Source organism: Numida meleagris, chromosome 5 (genome assembly GCF_002078875.1).
Source record: "Numida meleagris isolate 19003 breed g44 Domestic line chromosome 5, NumMel1.0, whole genome shotgun sequence".
Lineage (NCBI taxonomy): Eukaryota > Metazoa > Chordata > Aves > Galliformes > Numididae > Numida > Numida meleagris.
Genome location: NC_034413.1, coordinates 27,016,569 through 27,037,172, shown reverse-complemented (window position 1 = coordinate 27,037,172; position 20,604 = coordinate 27,016,569). Strand labels below are relative to the sequence as shown.

General features: G+C 44.4%; 1 protein-coding gene across 5 annotated transcripts in view; it reads right to left on the bottom strand.

Moving 5' to 3' along the window:
• Nucleotides 1-10,557, bottom strand: part of GRID1 (glutamate ionotropic receptor delta type subunit 1) — a 567,614-nt gene extending 557,057 nt beyond the window's left edge. For all 5 annotated transcript variants that reach the window (XM_021400715.1, XM_021400716.1, XM_021400718.1 and 2 more), the window contains exons 1-2: nucleotides 10,160-10,557; nucleotides 8,034-8,189 (exon numbers count right to left, since the gene is read on the bottom strand). In XM_021400715.1, the coding sequence (XP_021256390.1) occupies nucleotides 8,034-8,189; nucleotides 10,160-10,238 (235 nt within the window). In that variant the 5' untranslated portion in view covers nucleotides 10,239-10,557. The remainder of the gene's footprint in view (nucleotides 1-8,033; nucleotides 8,190-10,159) is intronic.

Below are 20,604 nucleotides of genomic sequence, written 5' to 3'. Positions count from 1 at the left end.
CACAACTACCAGGTCTCCAAATCATAATTGTATGAAAGCTATTAAGAAAAATATAAAAGAATTGCTTTCCATATAGTTTATATATTTATTGCCTTAAAGTTATGTAAATGAAAGAAAATTTGTCATATTAGCATATCATTATTATCCACTGTCTAAGTTGTGAAAGCGCCACACTTGGCATTCATTTTAAGGCCCGATGTTCTCCATGACAAAGATCTCATCTTAAATCACTGATTTTTAATTCAGCTTCAAGGAAACCATGTTATTTTTAGTGATGCATGTGTCCTTCAGGGGGACTTTTTTGTTGCAGGCAAGGATGAACTGTAACATCCAGCACCCATTTGTGGTAGTACAGTGAAGTGGAAAGAAGTTTCAGGACAGTGCCTTGATTTTAACTTCGGAAGTGACACTTTTTTGCATACAGTAGTCCGCATATCCTATACCTGCCCTGTGCACAAAGTGCTTCATTCCTTGGTTTGAAAGCCAGTCTCTTTCAGCAGGTTTACAAACGGAAAGTACCTCACAACATATCTTCACCTAAGAAAAATGACCACAAAGTCCAGTATATAAAAAAAACTGACAAAATCGAAAAAGTAAGCCATTTTTCAAGCCATCCCAATTCATGAACTCAAACATCTCTAAATTATGAAAAAAAAAAATCTTGACAGAAAAGCAAGAGCTGTGTGGGTCATTTCCTTATTAGGAGGCCACTTACAGATATCTGTTTAAAAAAATAAAAAATAAAAAAGGGAGGGGCTAAATTTTAGTAATTGTAAGATTTACATAGCAATATGATTCCAACAATGCATTCTGAGTATTTTTTTTTTGAGAGGCAAATTGAAAAAACACCTCTAAGCAACAGGTGAGAGAGACAAATAAAGACACAGCAGGAATTCCCATCAGAGGGAATGTATTATGAACAGAAGTATGAAAAACATTTTGATCTTTGCCTAAAAAACAAAGGAGAGTTTACGGTTCCTCTGACATGGCAAAAAGTTCAACCCGAAGTAACTGTTCCAGCCACAGTCTTACTGTGTTGGAGTCTTACATTCACAAACTATTGTACATCTACACTTTATTTTCCTTCCAGTAAATAACTATAGCAAGCCGTGAACGGTTTTAATAAACATGATAATATCCCCTCTGTTTGAAGAATGTGTAGTTTTAACTCCTTTCATTCTAGGGCTAAACCATACCATGATAAATCACATCAGAATAATAAATTTAACTCATTCTGCAAGTATTAAGATGTCATTTAAAATATAGTACTTAGTTAGTCAGTCCTCTAATCATCTGTGTCTGTAGGACTCTGAACATAGAAAAGCTCGAGGCAGACTTCCTGCTAGACACATTGCAGTTAAGTCTGGTAATTAAATTCTTTGCACAGAGTATATGTGCATGCATATATATAGACATGCATATATAGTTTATATTTATTAATTTATGATCATCTTCTTTAGCCATTATTTAAACTGGAGGCAGTTTTGTATACTCATTTCACATTTACAGATCCTCCTCCACAGTAATAACTGAGAAAAGCTGCCCAAGACAAACAAAAACACTCAGAAAATTATTTTCTTCTAGAAAAAAATAAAACAGAAAACAGAAAAAAGAAAAATCTTTAACCATGAAAAACATTCACTAATACTTTTTATGATACTTTCTAGCATACAAGTTAATGTTATAGCACATTTTCTAAAATAAAATCCTAGAGTAAGAAACCCAGCTGCAGATTCTTGATAAACGATCACCATTGGCAGCAAGATCAGTGGGGAAGACTACCAGCTACTGCAACTTGATGTGGAAATAAAGGTGTTAGCTAGTCTGCATATTAGAAAAGAGAGAAGAAATAAGCTTACACAGTGATGTAGATGGAAGTAGTAAAAAATTCATTTGGACAAAATGAAAACCTTTTCATTGAAAGCAGGAAGCCACTCAGGAATTTCCTGTTATCTCATGGCAAGCAGAGTCTGTGACACCTCCTGTGAAAGGCTGAGCACACCACCCCTCACCACTGAGCTGGGACAGGACCCTGTGCTCTAAGTGGGTTCCATCTACACTGCCATGGTTTGCTCAACAGCCTCTCTTTCTGCTTTGGGTTGCTGAGCAGGGAGCCCTCCTTCATTCCCTGACCCCTGGCTGCCTACTGCACTCCTACATATGACACTGTCACTCTCCAGGTGGCTCAGATCCAGCCCAGAATGATGGGAACCTCTCCAAAAGCAGTTAATATGACTGCGGTGGAATAAATCTCTGTACATTTAGGGAAAAACGAACAAGCAATAGCAGCGGTGCTTTTAAACAAAAGGAGCTCCTTCTGAATGTACAAAACATTTTGCACCTCAGAACCTGAGTAACTGTGGCTTTACGTAACAAATTGTAAGTGGAAAGAAACAACAAAGCGAACATGTATTTGGATGTTCTCCCACAGCCTCTAGTCTGCCTTCATTCTCAGCACCAAACTAACTCCCGTATGGACTGTTGGCTTCTCTCCCTCCTGCTGAAGATGTCGGCAGATTCTTGCTTTCACCGTAACAAAAACATGGGAATTGGCAGAGATAGGCATTTTAATTTGCTGGGGGTTTAGCTCTGTGAAACACCGGTTCATAATAAACTGAGCCATGCAACTACAGCTCATAAAAACACATGCGCAATGATACGACAGCGTCACAGATGTCCTCACTGTGGCAGTCCTTAACAAGTCTTGGTTTGGTCTCGAAGGGCACAAGGAGGTAAAACTGTTAAGCACATTCACCCCACTGAACAACAGCTTTTAACTGCAGCAGACTAGTAGAAAAAATGTGTAGTTCCGCAGCAAGGCCTCCCTGACCATGCAAGAGATGCACTACATTCACTCTTCCTGGCCGGTTTTCAAAAAGTGTTGAAAGCTCAGATGAAAACTAGAAAAGCTATACATAACAATATGTTCTTTCTGGAGAGCTCATAGTTCTGTAAAGAACTTCCAAGCAAGACATCAAAGACATCATGTCCTGACGAAAACACTGTGAAATCTGTATTCTATCATGCTGTGGATGGAAAGAAGATGAAGTTAACATTATGTGGCAGTGAAGGACTCAAGAGAAACCACTGGAGGAAATTTAATAGATAGTATATTGATATAAACCAATTAAAAATCTAGGTCCAGTCTATGAAACTACTTCTAGCTACGTGGCAAATACCTCAATTCAATGCAGTCAAATCAATAAAGCATGGTTCAAAAATAAACAAAAAAAAAACCAAAACATTTTTTTACATCTAATACTTCATTAATTTTTACCAGATTTTTGCTTTATAGTTGTTATACTTTGCCTTCTCTCTACTCTTCCATTCTGGTATCAAAATATCGTGACTCTTAAAACCACAGCCTTCACTTCTGGAGCATTTGAAACTACAGCTCAGCAAAACAAAATGCCTTGCCCTGCACTTACACGAACACCTATCTGACAGCTTGAAATGGTACAGAATCTGGCTTACCAGAAAGCAAAGAGAGTGTTATCACCATGACTGATGGCTATCTTTTCACAGCTTCTATCAGGTATTCTGTATTTAACAGCCACTCAAGTTTTAATTCCCCCAATGGAGAACAGTCCTCTAATTGAAGTCTGAAGTCTATATTTCACTAAAATCAGGACACAGCTTCTGACCCACCTGTGGGTTTCAAACAAGGGACACTTGCACTAAATTGACATCAAGTCTCAGGTTTGCAAAATGAGCTATGAGCAAAAATCCCAAAATATATGTGCATGCTTAAATAAACCATTAGTCTGCTCCTCCACGGTTCCCTGCCACTGGGCAACACACATGTGACAAGTATAGCTTTGTTTGGGATTTTAGTCAGTCAAATAAATGCAAGAATAGCAACGGAGCTGATGAGTCCCATTCTCCAGTTCTGTAGTTCACCTTAATTATCCCCACATTGATCAGCTTACACCTTCTCAACAAATAAAACCGTGAGAATGCAACCATGGTAGTAACTTGAAATACATACGCTGAGCCAAGATAGCTGAAGAACTGTGCCAAGTACATCCCCAAGTTCTATACACTATGATAAGAGATCAGATTCACCCAACGGTGTACAACACAGACATCTAAAAAATCTGCAAGTCTGAGTCACTCTAAAACCACAGCAGCATCCACGGGATTGACAATAAACCCATTTATGGAACACCATTCTTGCTCTCAGATCACAGTTTGATTTTCCAAATTTGTTCTCGTTTCCAGAGCTGACAGCATTTTAACATCAACAAGCATACATACAAGGCTGCTCAAATTAGAAACAATTCATGTGAAATTGCTATGCAGAGAGAACAGCAAGTTTCAGCTCCAGGAAAGCTCCATAGATGTGTAAGCATCATTCACCGAGAAACAGGGTTTAAAACTTTCACAGTTTCTGAATAGCAATCTCCCTGGGATCTCTTCTCCAAAGAGCACTAAAAAAGTTAAATATTAGCTTTTCCTATGCCCTAGTTTTGACCTGCTGCTGACTATTCCCCCTCCAAAAGTGACATGTTAAAAACTTACACATTAATCTTGTTTGTTTTTCAGTTTAAACACATGCTTTCAAGCCTGGCTGGAAACTTGTTTGCCACCCATATGTCACATGAAGAATCACTTTTCAGCACCAATGGCAGGCTCAAAAATCCCAATTTGAACTAAGAGCTTTAAAATGTTTCTCATGTCTTTGAGCTTGTTAAAATGTTTGAATCACAAAAACATTGCCGCATTACTAGGCTAAATACACACTGCACACAAGCAAGTACTCACTATTTCCCTTCTCCATCACTTAATAGAAACTGAGTGCATACCTCCTTTGGAAGCTAGGATATAATTTAACACCATGTTTGCAATTTCAGTTGATTTCCTTAAAATCATATGAAAAGAACGATGATTGCCCATGTATATTTTCCCCTGTGACAGCCAGTGAAAAAACAATTTATCCCTCCAGTAATTGCCGCATGCATAAAACCAATATACTGCAAAATGCAATGCCCGCTCACAAGCACAAACAGACAACGAAGTCCTTTTTCACGCACACATCAGGGTCTGTTTCTTCTTCACTGTTACATCCCTTGTCACTGGAATTCCTTCCACACACGCACTTGCTGCTCTTCGTTATAAAATGTGAGTTTGATGGAGCCAAAATAACACAATAGGATTTTGTTTCTGTGATTTATGGCAAAATGAAAGACAGAGGGAACACAATTACACTTTTTGTCAATCTCTATTCTCTGGCACCTTACAGAACCATTAGCATGAGTGTCCAGCAAGTTTCTGAAGAAAAAGGACTTCCGATTTTATTTACCTCTTGTAGTTAGCACAAACTACCAGAACTGAGCCCTCCTCTCCGTAAAGCAAAGTCCCTGCAGCCCCCACGTTCAAAATCCTATAACATTTCTTCACACCTTTCAGCACTGAAAACTACTCCATTTATGAAAGGCACATTATATTCTGTTTAGCCTTTAGTTCCACAAGTGAACTGCTTCTACGAAGGAAACCCAGTAGCTTCTGCTTTTCCATGCTTCCTACCCACGAAGAAGTTTTCCACCTGCACAACAGCCGCAACGTCAAACACGTCAGTAACGATCACCATCAGTAACTAATGGCTTGTTACCATGTAATAGACCTCGTAACACGGAGAGGTGACTTTTCATAATTTTACCAGCACGGTATCATTGAAATGTAGGTCCTAGCTTGCAGCACTCTTTAAAAAGGTCTTAAAAATAATTCACAATGTCGTTGCAGAAAAATGCATATAAGATTATTCAAATAAAAACAATATTTGTGATTTGATTGATTGTATGCCGTATTCTGGCAGTAGTATCACGGTGGTTTATTTTTATTCCAGATTAGTTTTTACTATAAGAAGTTCCATCGCTATGAAACTAATGCTTGCAACATTGATTTCCATGGCACTGCTTAGAAAGACTCCAGAAGAATAATGTGAATGTCAGGGCATTTTATGTAGCAGCAGCAACATTCTGCAAGCAGTCTGGGCAGAGGATTTGCTCCAGGTTATTTTGAGTACTATCTGCAATATTCTACCGAAATGAGCAGAGCATCGGTACAGTGAGACGCAATGAGATTTTGAATAGTCAGAATGACACCAAGTAACACTCAGCAGAGCGACACTGCACAGTAGGAATAGCCCAGCAACTTCTGTGTCCCACGTATCATTTTGTCAGCATGTTGTGTAACCTTTTCAAAGGTAGAAAATTAGATCTTAAACAAAAATAATAATAATAATAAAAGACCTGACCTGAACTGACAACGCAAGCCACGAAATTGAGTAAAGGCTTCAGGACCACTTCATAGTCCTCCCAAAAGAAGACACCTTGGTATCCCTTAATGAACCAGTGACAGAGGACAATATCTCTCTGGAATCGTGAGCATTCATCGATCACTTCCTTAATTCTCCAGCATGAGATCAGATCATCCAAGAGCCATTCTAAATGCAATGAACACATGATCCCTGAAAGAGCATCTTGGAAAGAAGAAACATCTTTATTTACATATATTCTCTCAGTACAAATATTCTGTATTGAATAGATTAAAAATCTGACCAGAGTCCTTCCTGTGGCTTCAACATGGATTTTCAGCAGAGATTTTCTGTTTTGATAGTAGTCTTTTTAAATGCAATACTACTAATCTTCAAGATTAGCAAATACAGCAATAACATCAGCAACAAAAAGTCCTACTAGATCAAGAATCCTCCAGCTGACCATGCTTCCTGCCCTCAGCAAAACTGAGCAGAGTCTGTCCACAAGAATGTCAGCCCGGATCCCAAGGCATTCAGAATAGCTTTATGAAGTTTTATGAAGTTTTACTTGTTTTACACTGTTGCAAGCAATTGTTCAGCCCGCCAACTACTGCCACATTCACAAATTTGAATAAGCTCTAATACAGGACACTGAGCTTTTGCAGAAGAATATCCAATCGTTCAGAGTTAATCTGTGCCAACAAATAAACCCCCTGGTGTCTGACCATGTGCACAGAGTTTTGTTTTAAAATCTCTTTTTTCCTATTTTCACAAACATTTTTTTTTCATACCTCCTTGCTAAGCTTTCAGAGCAGTAGGAGGAATCCCATTAATGGGATCAGTCCCTTGAAAAGGTATATTTTGCTGTTTCTCCTGAATGTGCTTATTAACTAGCACCTACACTGGGGAGAAAAGACAGCAGAAGAAATTGTTTAGAGTTCATGAAAATTAACATTTGGTGTAATTTTGTAGCCATAATTTGCACGTACACAACTTACATAAAAATACATATGGATTAATGCAAATTTTCATACAGAGAAAGATTCACTCTGTGCTCTGTAGAACTAAGGGCAAGGCTGGTGATGAATCATTTTTTTTTATATTCTAGTTTGAGTATATAAATAGCTCTCTGTTTCTAGAATAATTACTACTGGAAAACACAGCTTCTGAAATAATATAGGCCATAATTAACCTTGACTTCATTAAATCAGAAATAATGTATTTTTCAAGTCTTATTTGTAAAGGCAAGCTGATATATTTAAACGTTTCCCTTTGGGAAAAAAAAAAATCTAATTGAAATGAATTACCTACATTGCTACTTGTCAGATCTTGTGAACTCTGGAAGGCTTCAGCCGGTGCCTGGCTACCTGACTGACTGCCCGCTGCCAGGCAAGGGCTCGCTCCTCTCTCAAGAAGCGCCGCGCTGTCCCGCCGCCTGCCCATCTCTGCTCTGTCCGGGTGGCTGCGGGGAGCGATGCGCCGGGCCAGGGGCTGCCTTCCGCCCCGCCGCCCGGGGAGCGACACGGAGCCCCCGGCCCCGCCGGCTCTGCCGCAGCTGCCCCCCGCCCAGCCCGGGCTGCCCCTGCGCGGCGCGGTACGGCGAGGCTGGGCACGACACGGCAGCGCGCCGCAGCCGGCGCACGGCACCGTCCCTTCCCTTTCCTTGTAAGACAGCGCCAACCCCCGACCGAAGAAAAGTTTCCAAGCGAGCGGCAGGACCGAGACTCCCTCCCCGCGAACAGGTCGCCCGCCTGCGCCGTGCTGCCCCGGGGCTCACCTTCCTGCACCGCATGGAAGGGGTTGTTGGCCTCTATGAGCTTGATGGAGTAAGTGATTTTCTCGCTCTGGAGGATGTCGTCATTGAGGTTCAGATCCGACACCGCCTGCTTGAACACCTCGTCGTCCTTGGCAGCATTGCCCTCAAAAATGGCACCTGCGGGGAACAAGGAGGCAGAGGGCGGTGAGGGCTGTGTCTGCTTCCCGCCCGGAGCTCCCCTGGCCGTACGAAGCCCGGGCCGGCTCGCACGGTGCCAGCGGGGCTGCTCCCGCGGCACTGCAGGCCCGGGGCGAGCGACCGCTCCCTCGGCGACGGGATGGGAGCGGGCCTGGGAACGGGACCAACTTTGCGCTCACGGCACGGACGCCGCGCCATTTGCGGCCCTTGGAGCAGCGCTCCGGTCCGGGGCCGCACACCCACACAGACGCGAAGGCTCTGCGGCCGGTCACCTGGACGCTTCCATTTCACTGTCCTGCTTATGCACTTAACATGAAAACATCTGGCGCCGTGTGTTACGTAAGGTGCCCCGTGCCGAGCATGTGTGTGCACACATCGCTCTTAGTGCCCTGCTCTAGGAGCGATGGGATCTGTCACGCTGGCAGCCAAAGCTCCCCCCAGGCCCGGAGAAGCGCTGCCGCTTCGCACAGTGAGTGCCGGGGCTGAGCCTCCGTGCGCTGCCCGCGCACCGCAGAGCCCCGCGCACGGGGTCTCCTGCTGCTCGCCGGAGCGTTCTCCAGGGAGCGAGAAACGCTGCTCGGGCTGAAGTTTGTGCGGTGAGAAGCGGTGGTGACGCCGCGCCCCCACCGGAGACGCGGAGCCAGGAAGCGGCAAAGTGGGGCTGCCTCATTCTCCCGGCTCCGGCGCTTCCCCAGGGCTCTAACCCACGCGGGGCCGGCCTAGGGGATAGGCGGCGCCTCCGGGCTCCGTCCAGCGCTGGGAAGCGCCCCGGGGCCGGAGCCCCCCCCGCTGCGGTCAGAGCTGACCCCGTCTCCTTAATGGCTCCGCAATGCTGTCTGCCTTGGCTGCGTCCCCGGGCTCCGGAGGCGCGCGGCGCCGAGCGGAGCCTCCCCCGGCGGCCCGGAGCCGCTGCCCGGCGCCCCGCCGGGACCCGCTCTGCCCTTCCCCGCCACGGGCCACCGCGATACTTTCCGCCCACAGCCGCGGAGCTCCCCCCGGCCAGGATTGCTCCTGCCCAGCCCCCTCCTTTTTTTTTTTTTTTTCCCCTTCTCGTTTCTTTTTCTCCTTTTATTCTTCCGCCCCCTCCCCCAAAGGGGCTGGTGGGAAGGATGGCTCTTCATTCCCGGCCGTACTCCCGTCTCCTCCCCTACCATCTTCCACAAGTGATCCTCGCCCCCTCTCCGCCCCTAAGCATCCTCATTTCTTTCCTGCTGGTACCTTCCGACACCAGCCAAGAGGCGACTGCAGAGCCTCGCTCGCGCGTGCCAGGCTTCCCGCGGACACTGCCATGCTCGCTCCCAGAAGCCTCAAAAGTTCATGTCAGCCTTTCCTTTGCCTCTCATTCATGCCCCTCTTCCTCCCACCGCCGATCCAGGCTCCTTGCTGCCCAGGGGTTTTAATGAGATCTTACTCAAATCACAACAGTTGCGCGCACAGCCACACGCACACGCGCGAAGCCGCCGCAAACCTCGCCTCTAACCCTTTCCCAGCCAAGTTCTCCCCTCGCATTCCGGCTCAGCTGCCACCTGCTATGGCAGGGGATGAAGACCGAGGGATTATCTCCCCGAAAGTTTTCCCTCCGAGCACGTTCTGATGATGCCTCTCCGTGCCCGGGTTCCGTGGGCGGCTGTTTGTTTTCGGCGGCGGGCAGGAAGGAAGCGTTCCCCACGCGAGCAGCTCCGAGCTCGGTTCCCGGCCCCACGGGAGACCGCGGCGGGGCGCCAGGGGGCCCCCGCCCCGCAGCCCGGCCCGGCGCACAGCTCGCCCTTCGCCCCCAACTTTGCGATCCGGGAGATCCGGATGCCTTTCCCAGCACCCCGCTCTCCCGCCTCTCCGCGGAGTCGGGCTTATTCGCTGCCTGAAACACGACAGCGGTCGAACGAGAAGATCCCTTTATTTATCTACCGCGTTCCCCTCCGCCCCCCCACCCCCCGCGCTCCCTCTCTTACCGATGTGGATGATGGAGTCCGCCCGCACCGAAACGCACTGAAATATCCAGGGGAAAAGCCAGAGCATCAACACTTCCATTTCCAGCCTCTCGCACAGCACATCAGCCCGGGCTTGGCGGAGAGGCAGGCGGGGGGAAAGCAGAAGAAAGGCGCAAGGGCAGGTGGAGCAGGCGGCGCGGGAGGGCGGGATGCCTTGACACCCCCCGTAGAAAAATAATCCCAAATTCTCCCGGAACACGGACAATTCTCTAAGATCGAGGGAAGCGGGTGATGCGGAGAGGAGAAGAAAGACGGGGCTGAAACAGCGCGGCGGTAGATCCCGGCTTGGCAGGCGGCGCGGCGGAGCCTCCAGCGCTCGGTGTGTGCCGGGGCGCCGGCAGACCGCGAACTGCGGAGCGGCCCCCCCGCCGCCGCCGCCGCCGCCGCCCGCCCCCCGCGCCACGTGACTGCGGAGCCTCGGCGCTCGGTGCCGCCGGGGCACGGCGCGGCGGGGTGCGGGCGGTGGGCGCCCCGGCGGCGCGGAGGGGGAGTTCGCAGCTCGGCGACAGAGCGGGAGGGCGCTGCGAAGCGGGGGGACCGGCCGCTGTGAGGCACGGAGGGATATACTGGGGATGATGTTACATATCGCGCGCGTACGGCTGCCGGGGTGAGAGGGGCCAGGGCTCCGGGCGCACGGAGGAAAGCAGGGGGCGAGGGGATGCCCGCAGGTAAGGGCGCGGGGGATGGGCCGAGCCCCGGACCGCCGGCACACGCGCGGCCGTGGCGCGGGCCGGGCTGGGAAGGGGAGATTTTCACCACCAGCGCCGGAAGCAAAGAGGTGGGGAGAAAAGTGGTGCGGCAAAACCGCTTCTTGGTTTGGTTTGTTCTAGCTTTCAATGAAATCTAATTCATAAATTGGACATGCTCGGACTCAGAAGACTAATTCATCCCCTAAAACAAACGCATCAGTGATTGCAGGCACCCAAACGTGACGAGCGTCTCAATACGCCGAGGATCCAGAGAAAACAAATTCATTCAGGAGCCCGAACCGTAATTAAAACTGCTGCCAAGAAGAGAAGCCGCGAGCTGGATGTTACCAACGCCATCAAGTTGCCGCGGGGCCGGGGCGCGGACCTCCGCGGCGGTACACACAGAGAACGTCAGCGTTCGGATAACGCGAGGCACGGCGGTTCCCGGAGGTCGCCGTCTCGCCAGCGCCAGGCTGCCGCGGCCGGAGCCTGCCCGGGAGGGCAAGGAGCGGGCCGAGCGCCGGGGCTGAGCGTGGCTGCTCCGCGCTAACGTTGCCCTCCGCCGCCACCCGCGCTGCCGGGCAAACGGAGCCCGCTTCTACAGCCAGCACCTCGCCCGGACGCCGCTGAACGCTCCGGATACTTCGGATTAGTCGCTCGCCTGAAGGAGCGCTGCAACGTGTTTATTGAATAGAGAAAGCACAATACGGCAAAACCGCTTAGCGCTGAGGAGCAGCAAATACAGACAGGGTCTACAGTGCCTGGGGAGGCAGGCGGGGGAGGGAACGGACGTACGGATGGAGAGGAGAGAAAAAGGAGGGAGCTGGAAGGGACGCGGCAGGGAGAAGCAGCCCTGTTGCTCCGCACGCGCCAGCAGGCTCCGGGCCGGTGCTGGTTACCGCGCGCCTCGGGGGAGGGAAAAGCGGCGGGTAAATGAAACGCGATACACTCTTTACAAATAAATCACTTGTTAACAGCTCTTACTTGCAGTCCCTGTCCTAAACATGCAATTTCACACTGATCAATGCACAATGATTAAATACCTTTCGCCATATTTCATGTAATAAAAACACTTAATCCTGATAATTGGCTTCTGGGACAAAGATCAATAGAAACGTTCCTTATTTGACTACGTTAGCAAGCCAAAATTAATTCTAATCTACATTTGCTTCAAATCAATACGCACTTAGTGACTTACATAGGCTCTTCAAAAAATTAAACACCTGTATTGACCGCAGTCATATACATGTCAGCAGCAGGTTCACATGTGGGAGTCATGAGGAGTGGAGAGGAAGTGATTCCGCATCCCGCTGGGGAAAAGAAGTTCAATTTACTTGTGCTGGAAACGCACTTTGGGATCCTAGCCATGAAACCTGTGGAAATGTACAGCCATTAACCCTGCCATTTATATAAGCACCCAAATCCTAGTCAGTTATACTCCCAGCACTTGGGAGCAGGCTTGCACAGTTCGTACAGAGAGGTCCTGACCTCAGCTGACTAGAAGCCTCTGGCTTCTAGTAATAGTAAAAACATCACATAAAATATTAAAAAGTCCAAAATGCAATGAATTAGACAAGTTAAAGAATTTCCTGAGAACCCACAAGCAACTACTCTGCACACAGACAAGGATCATCCAGCCCCAGCTGGGATGAAGAAAGAGGACAGGAGCCCAAAATACTATAAAATAATATCACCACTGGAAGGAGAAGCAAAAATCTGTAAGAAGGGATCCATCAGACCCAGAAGCAGAACTGCAACTTCAGTAGCAACCCTGCAAGATGGAGAGCTGTAGCATCAAAACTGCTGCATCTTGCTCTGCGCCTGATTTAAGTCAGGCCTTAGAAACTTTTCTTAAATTTTTTTAATTTGGCTTGGATTACATTGTTCATGCTTAGTCCTTCTTTCCTTACTTCCCACCTTACAAAAAAGGTACCTGTCTTGAATTTGGAAGCCCCATAAAAATGAGAGCGTTCATTTCAATTCTGCCATTCACCATTTGGTGAGCGCAGACATGCTGCAGTTGGGTGTACATTGTTTAGACGCAGCATGCAGTCGGCATTAAAAGGCTAATCCATTTGCTAGTATTTTGCATAGTAAGAACGTTGCATGCTGCCATGACACTCCATCATCATGGTGCAGGGGACAATTTGTTACACACTATTGCATAAGGCACCACTGGATTTACAGCACTCACAAAAGAAAGGCCTCTCATTTCAAAAACATCAAGTAAATATCCAACTCAAGCAACAGTCACTATTCAAAGATCAGCTCCTTGGCAACAGATGCAATTCTGTGCACATCTCTAACAGCTATATTACCTTTGCAAAGCACTGTGGTGATTTTAAGCTAATCTATCATGAGATATCACTGTGCTCATTTCTGTTGTGAACGTGGAACGAAACTCATACCAAGAGGGTTGTGCTGCCAGGAGAGAATGGGTAAACTACACTGCAATTAGAAACGTTCACCTTCTTAGGCCTGCGCAGTGCCACATTCAGAGCTTGGTACTCAGCTCTGTCCATCCCTGCTGCATATTCTGAAAGACAACTCCAGAACTATAGCTGCAGGAAATGCCTGCATCTGAAAAATCCCTGATGTTTACTGAGCATATACTATAGGACGAACAAAGCTGCTCCTGAAGCAACTGATCTGAAAGACCAGAACCTTGAGATTATGCTTAGAACACATGGAGTGCCATTAAGATTTGACATTTCTCCTGTCTTTTTCTAACTTCCACCTACTTGCTATGGCTAAGCTAAGGCTTCCCCATGTAAAAGTTAGAACAATGTCAAGTGCTTAAAATGGGGTGAGAAACATTAGAGGGTAATTATGGATGTTGCCTGGTGAGGGGGAAAACAGAAAAAAGCTTACGGGTGCGTGTAGCCCAGTCAGGGGAAATAATCTTCTCTGAAGACACCCCTACAGTTCTTTCAAGAACCTTTTAACTCCAGCAGGGGGAAGAAAGGGCACTTGCTGGGAGTAGGAGATACTCTCCCGTCCCCCTTACAGCACAAATCCATAATGGCTCGTGCATTTGTACTTAGCTAAGGTAAAAGCTAGCTCTTAAAATACATGCATGTATCTATGTGAGTGCATGTAGCAATGATTATTACTCCCTCTGAAAGTGAAAGGAACTCCTTCTCTGTATCAGTTGCATGTATGTTAGCTGATCAGTCTGTGGGGTCACAAGAATTAAAAAAGATAATTGAAAAGATTATATACACAACATTGTAATACTCAATCTCCTTCCCCAGTAGCCAAGAGAAGGTCTAGAGTTAGCACAAAATAAGTAAATAAATAAATAAATAAATAAATAAATAAATAAATAAATAAATAAAATTAATTGCATTTTAGAGTAAGAAATTGAATAGCTCTGCTTCTCTTCGGAAACAGTAATTAAAAAAAAGCCCCCAAATCTGTGATTGTTTGCTAAGTGTTTGGATTTTTGTGTTTAATGTCATTTGATTCTCATTCTCTTGTGGTGACAGCCCAAGATTTCATTGGTTTACTGAAATTCCCTTTAGCTTACAGAAACCTTTTTTTTCTACTTTCATGGTTGATAGCACAGTACGATAACCTTTCAGGAGTAATGGACTTGAGTCTCTGTGCAGGAACAGGTTGCTGAATTATAAAGCTCTTTGCAGGTATGCTGGTTTTGTTGGGATAGAGTTAATTTTCTTCATAGTAGTTCATGTGTGCTCATAACACACTGATGTTTTAGCTGTTGCGGAGGAGTGCTAACACAGCGTCAAGGACTTCGCTTCTCACTCTGCCCTACCAGCAAGGAGGCTTGGAGGTGTGCAAGGAATTGGGAGGCAACACAGCCAGGACAGCTGAGCCCAGCTGACCAAAGGAATATCTCATACCACACAACATCATGCTCAGCGGTAAAACTGGGAGGAGTTGGCTAGTGGTGAGCAATTGCATTTGGCGTTGCTTGTTTTCTTCTTTGGATGTTTCTGTTTTGGTTTGGGTTTTTTGTTTGTTTGGGTTTTTTGTTGTTGTTCTTGTTCCTTTGTTTATATTGTTGCTGTTTGTTTCTTCTTCCTTAATGAACTTTCTTTACCCAAACTCAGAAATTTTCTAACTTTTGCCCTTCCAGTTTTCTTCCCCCAGTCTTCTGTAAAGAAGTAAGAAGCTGTATGGTACTTTGTGGCCTACTGGGGTTAAACCACAACTGCAGGACAGCTGACATTCTAGATTAAATTGTTGTGTACCTACTAACAATCTGAAACTTTGCTACAGTCAACACTATTTGAATTGATGTGCCTTTTAACACGCCATGAAGAAGGCAAAGCACTATTAGTCTCAGATTTTTACCTGATTTAATTCACTAGAGTACATACAGCCTATATTTGCTTTAATTCATGCTTATGTTTGCTTAATTCCATTATTCAATACTTGTTGCGTCTTGATAGGATTCATATCTACTTCCCCACTCCTCTCTTCCAATTGTGCCTTTTCATGCCTTATTTTTCTTTAGCAGGCATTTTCTTTACAATATATAAGGGCCTTCATAGGCTTTCCCAACCTTCCACATTTTCCAAGTTGTGTAAATACATTTATTTTAGTCCAAGGCAGTCTGTGTCAGTGTTGGTAAATTTAACTTGTCTTGGCATTTGTACTGAATAAATAGAAGAAACTCAAAAGGAATCTGCTTATTCACAACATCTTACTACCACCACTAGGTATCTTGTAGAGAGCTCTAAAACACAGATGGCCGAAGAATTTTTTTGGCACAACCACTGGAGATGTGAGTATAACCCATACAGGAAAAATATTTCTTCTTCATTTCTAAGCAAAGTCCTTGTCATTATATCCACTGGACACTGACTGGAAAAGGCTAAGTTCTGTAAGCTGGTTTTCTGAGCTGGGACCTTCTTCTAAAAAATTCGAGATCTGAAACAAAATAAGTACAACTGGTATCTCTGTTACAGTACAGTTCCATTAAGATGCAAGCTCCTCAAGGAAAAATGTTCATTAGCTATTCATATTTTAATGGTAGCTACATCAAGATAAACCTCTGAACTAAGGTCACTAGCACACACTTAAAAGAGAAAAATACTACAAATTCATCTACAAAAGAGATATAACCCTCTCCAAGGAACTCCTGCTTCTATTAGGGCAGAGAGCAGAAATGATACTGTATCCATTGTCCAAGTCATTAGAAGTTGCTTCATGTTAAAACATCTGCAGTGCACAGGATGTCCAGTCTCATAAGCTGCCTTTCGTGAATACCAAGACATTGTTAAAGCAGTTGTCCTGTCTTCACAGCAACCCAAAGAGATAGGCAAGTACAAAAAGGAAAACCAAAACCAGAAAACCCCCAGATCCCATTACTTGGATAACCACCATAAATATGTACTGACTGATCTCACGCCTTCTCACGTAACAAGTCAGGAATGGCACCTGTGTTGTATAGATACTTCACCGTGAACACATTTCCTAACACTCCCACTATTACAAAACCTAACACTTAACTCTAAGAATGTATCCTTCTTTTGTTAGGATTGATTGAAACTATGGGGTGGGTATGCCTGCCGAAGGAAAAAGCAAATTACTAGAAGTTGTTCTGCAGTTCACTTCATTTGGACTCTGGAAAAGTCATATTCTTGCTGCTTCCCACTTTACCCATGCAGACAGTAACAAAGCCAGTAAAATAGATGCTGCTGCATGGCGTGGCAGATAGTCAGAAAAGACTGAACACATGCATTTGAAAAGTCGTGCCCTCCAGCCAAGTCATGGTAACTGATCTTGTGTTTGTTCCTACTTCATTGTCAAAGCCACAGAGAAGTCATGTAAGCAGAAGGATTTTGCTACAAACCAGGAATTTGAACACTATCCTTTGCTGCATCTCAGCCAAATAAAGACCTTTCAATTGCACTAACTCAGCCCTTCGCTATCACTAAATACTGATGCAGCTTGTATGCGCAGAGTCCTTTAAAAGCCTCACAGTGAGAAGTACTCTAAATGGACAGTAATTTTACATTTAAGAAAACCTGATCTTTCTCAACAGTCCAATCTAAAACATACTATATTTAATGACTGTCTCACAATGGGCCACTTCTTCCAGCTAGTAAGTTCTCTTGTTTGACCTGTAGTGCTGTGCCATGGAGTGTATTTTTTTTTTTTCCAGCTTGCTACTGCAACATCTACTTTGCAGCCATTTGTACAAACAAGTACATATTTGCCTTTTCAGTGACTCCATTAACATTAGTGGCAGCCATACAACAGAGCAGGGGAGAATACATTCTCCCAGGGATCTGCATCCTCTCTTCAGGAAAAAGTTGCCAGTCATGGAGTTCATAATTCATACTCACATTTCCAGGAATGTCTGAAATGAAGATTTTGTAACAGAAACATCGGTTTGACTCTCACTGTATGTCTGACTTCAAAATTTATCATAGTAAATTTTTTCATTACTGCATATCTGGGTGGGGGTGCATTCAAACCAACCACTATGATAATCTGCCAAGGTACTGAATAACATTTTATAAATTTTCAGTCCCCCTAGATGGGATATTTTATTTCTCTTTTAAGATAGTACCATCCTGCAGTCGGAGCAAAGGGGTGACAATTCCTGGGCTCCATTCCCACTAGAGTCACCAATTCATTTCCTGACTAATCGAGTGGACTGTTGCATGAACATTGTATTCAGTTCTCAGTTTAAGGGGGAACAAGAACATCAAGTTCCTTTCCTCAGTTACTGCCCTTGGTCAGCTGTCCTACTTCTCTAGGAGGTGTAGAGGAGACACGGTAGGTTTATTTTTGGCAGGTCAAACAGTGAATTTCAAGTATTTTCAAGTTTGTGAATCATACACTAAGTACAAAGCTTTCTCACATTTAAAATAATTTCAATCAGAAAATGTTTCATGTGGTCCTCAGGACCAGCCCATTCCATGTAGTTGAGTATGGATGCAAATGTTCAATATCCAAGCTTCTTTGCTGATCTGAATGACAGGACTTCAATTGTTCAATGGCTTTTATTTTTGTTTAATTTTTCATGCTGTATGAGAGGGGGAAAAAACAAAACAAAAAACCACTTCTACTGAAAGGGATAGGAAAAGTTTTACAGAGAAGCCCTGGAAGTGTAGGTACTTCTTGTAAGAAGTTCAGTAGTTACATCTATCTTTCAGTGAAATTCAAGTCACTTGTTTAATTCCTCTAGAGTAGGCACCTGAACTAGGTCTCCTACCTGAGAAAGGGGTGTCCTGAAGACTGGGTGTTGGGGAAGGAGTGGAAAGGAACATATGCCTGTTTTGAGAAAAAAAGAAAAAAAACCTTCCAATATGTCTGTATGGCCCGGTGTGAAAAAGGAGAGAAGAGAAAAACATACCACTTCTGTCCTACTTCTAGGTTGCACAAAGTACTTGTGTGCATGAATGGGGTAGCTGCAACCTAAGCCAAGCTTTCCTTTATCAGTGTTTGTTTATACCAGCTTGATTTTCTTTGGGTGTTTTTATTCTACTCACTCAAAAGCAGCTATTTCCATGAACACACCTGCCTAAGAACACACCCAGGCACTCACAAGCTTTCCAATGGTTTAAGTCACAAAAGCTCCATCTTAATGGCACATAATTCCTTCGCATCTCTGTTCCTTCACTACCTGTTACTTCTCATTCACACAGCCACAGTATAAGGTTTGTGTGGAGAAAGGTGTATATAAGGTATGTAGGTAACCCAGGACCACATGGCTTTGTAGCATTCCATTTAGGGGGGTGATTGCCACAGTATATATGTTTAAATCACACATACAAATACGCATGCAAAAGTTTAAAAAATCCATTACATTTCAGATCCTGGTACACAGCACTGAAAAGCACTGGAACCAATGGCCTTGTTTTATTGATTCCTATTAGAAGTGAACTTAAAATTATTACTCTACATACTTCTTGCTTGACTCACCAGTTCCGACAGAATGAATATAAAAAAGCCTCAAAGTTTTTTTCTGGTACTCTGACAACTCAAAGATACTGTGATAAAGGGTTTATGCAAAATGCAGGAACGATGAAAAAGCAGGCAGCACCTTAAGAATACAGCACTTCAAGCCACAGTCCTTGCCATGGCTCCCTAGTGAATGATCAGTGTTTTTCAAAACTCCCAAGTTCATTAATATTTTCATAATATCATTTAATACACTGTATCTTCCAATCTAAATGGTGCTGTATTACACAACAATATATTATACTACAGCTGTATACTATCCAGCTGAATGCACGTCTGCAATTTAAATAGCTTTGTTTTTACAGTGCTGCATTTATCACGTGTGACTATATCACTCAATACTGATTTTTAAGCAACAGCGTTGATTAGGAGTCTTATTTTCAAAATGCTGTCAGGATCCAGCTTTTAGATAAGTACTTTAAGACCAAATTTGAATTGCGTTCCCCAGCAACAATCCTTTCTTTACAGATTATATTACAGAACTACAAGTAATGCTGCTGACTTTAACACGTATTGCAGATTTACATCAGCATGATTTCAGTAATATGAGCTTTTAGCACTTCACACTTACACAATATGCTTTAGAATTATTATTTTGAAATACAAACCTTTTTTTTCCCCTCCTCACTACCTTTCCCTGAAAGATAAGTTTATTAAATTGAATGTGACCTTTCAGAGCATAGCTAGGTAGGGATTTCTACTCCCTGCAAACACAGGCATGTTCTTCACATACTGCTCTGAGTCATGCAAGCCTCTACTAGGAAGTAAGCAAACCACTCTTGGAAGAACACTTTACATTAAATAAATTATAGACAGGAGAAAAAGAAAAAAAAATCAACATCAAACACAAAGCATATGTTTGCCCCTCCATTTCAAAAGCCACACTTGAGGGTATAAAATCATTACAATAGAATTTGCATGCTCTCAAGCAGTCCTCCAGATTTATCATTAGTGAGCCACTGATTGACCAGTTTCCCTGGGGAGCCACTTACTCCATTCCAGAAGTAACTTTTAAATACTTCCTCAGAACTTCCATGCTGCTTGTGCTTTTCCTCATACTTCCAATAGCTCCCAAGTTGGTAGAAATCTCCGGGTTATCTTAGTACTCTGCCAGCTGAATCCCACGTTTGCTGCAGTAATGCCCAAAGAACATTCTTCTCTGGTTCTAGTTTATTTCTGTTGGAAAGTCTGAATGCATCACAAAATCTATGTTTCACTCAGTATTACAAGCACCAAGACTACAAAAACTTTAACTACACAGTGACCTTTACATCATGCATTACAATAAAGGGAGATTCTGTTTCTGAGCCTTAACTCTTTGTCTTTGGAGCATTACCTCTATGTTGCTACCAGTTACTTATGCTTTTGATGGGCTTATCATTACAGACAAATTATATTCTACTTTCTGCAGCAGTTTGTTCAGAGAGCTTAGAGTCTGCCATGTAACTGGGGCATACTAAGTAAAGCAGGTTCCCCTTTCAAGGGGAAGATTTGAAAAGGGAAGTTTGGTCAGGTGCTGGAAGTGTTTCTTCCAGCAGTCCCTGGAGGTGTTTAAGAAACATTTAGATGTTGTACTAAGGGACAAGGTTTAGTGAGGAAATGTTGGGGGTAGGTGGACAGTTGGACTAGGTGATCTTGGAGGTCTTTTCCAACCTTGGTGATTCTATGATTTAGTCAAGCTTCAAATCAATCTAGTACAAACACTAATTTAAGGCGCACCTAGAATTTTATCATTCCACCTAGTTACTGTATTTTACCAAGTAAAATGCATTT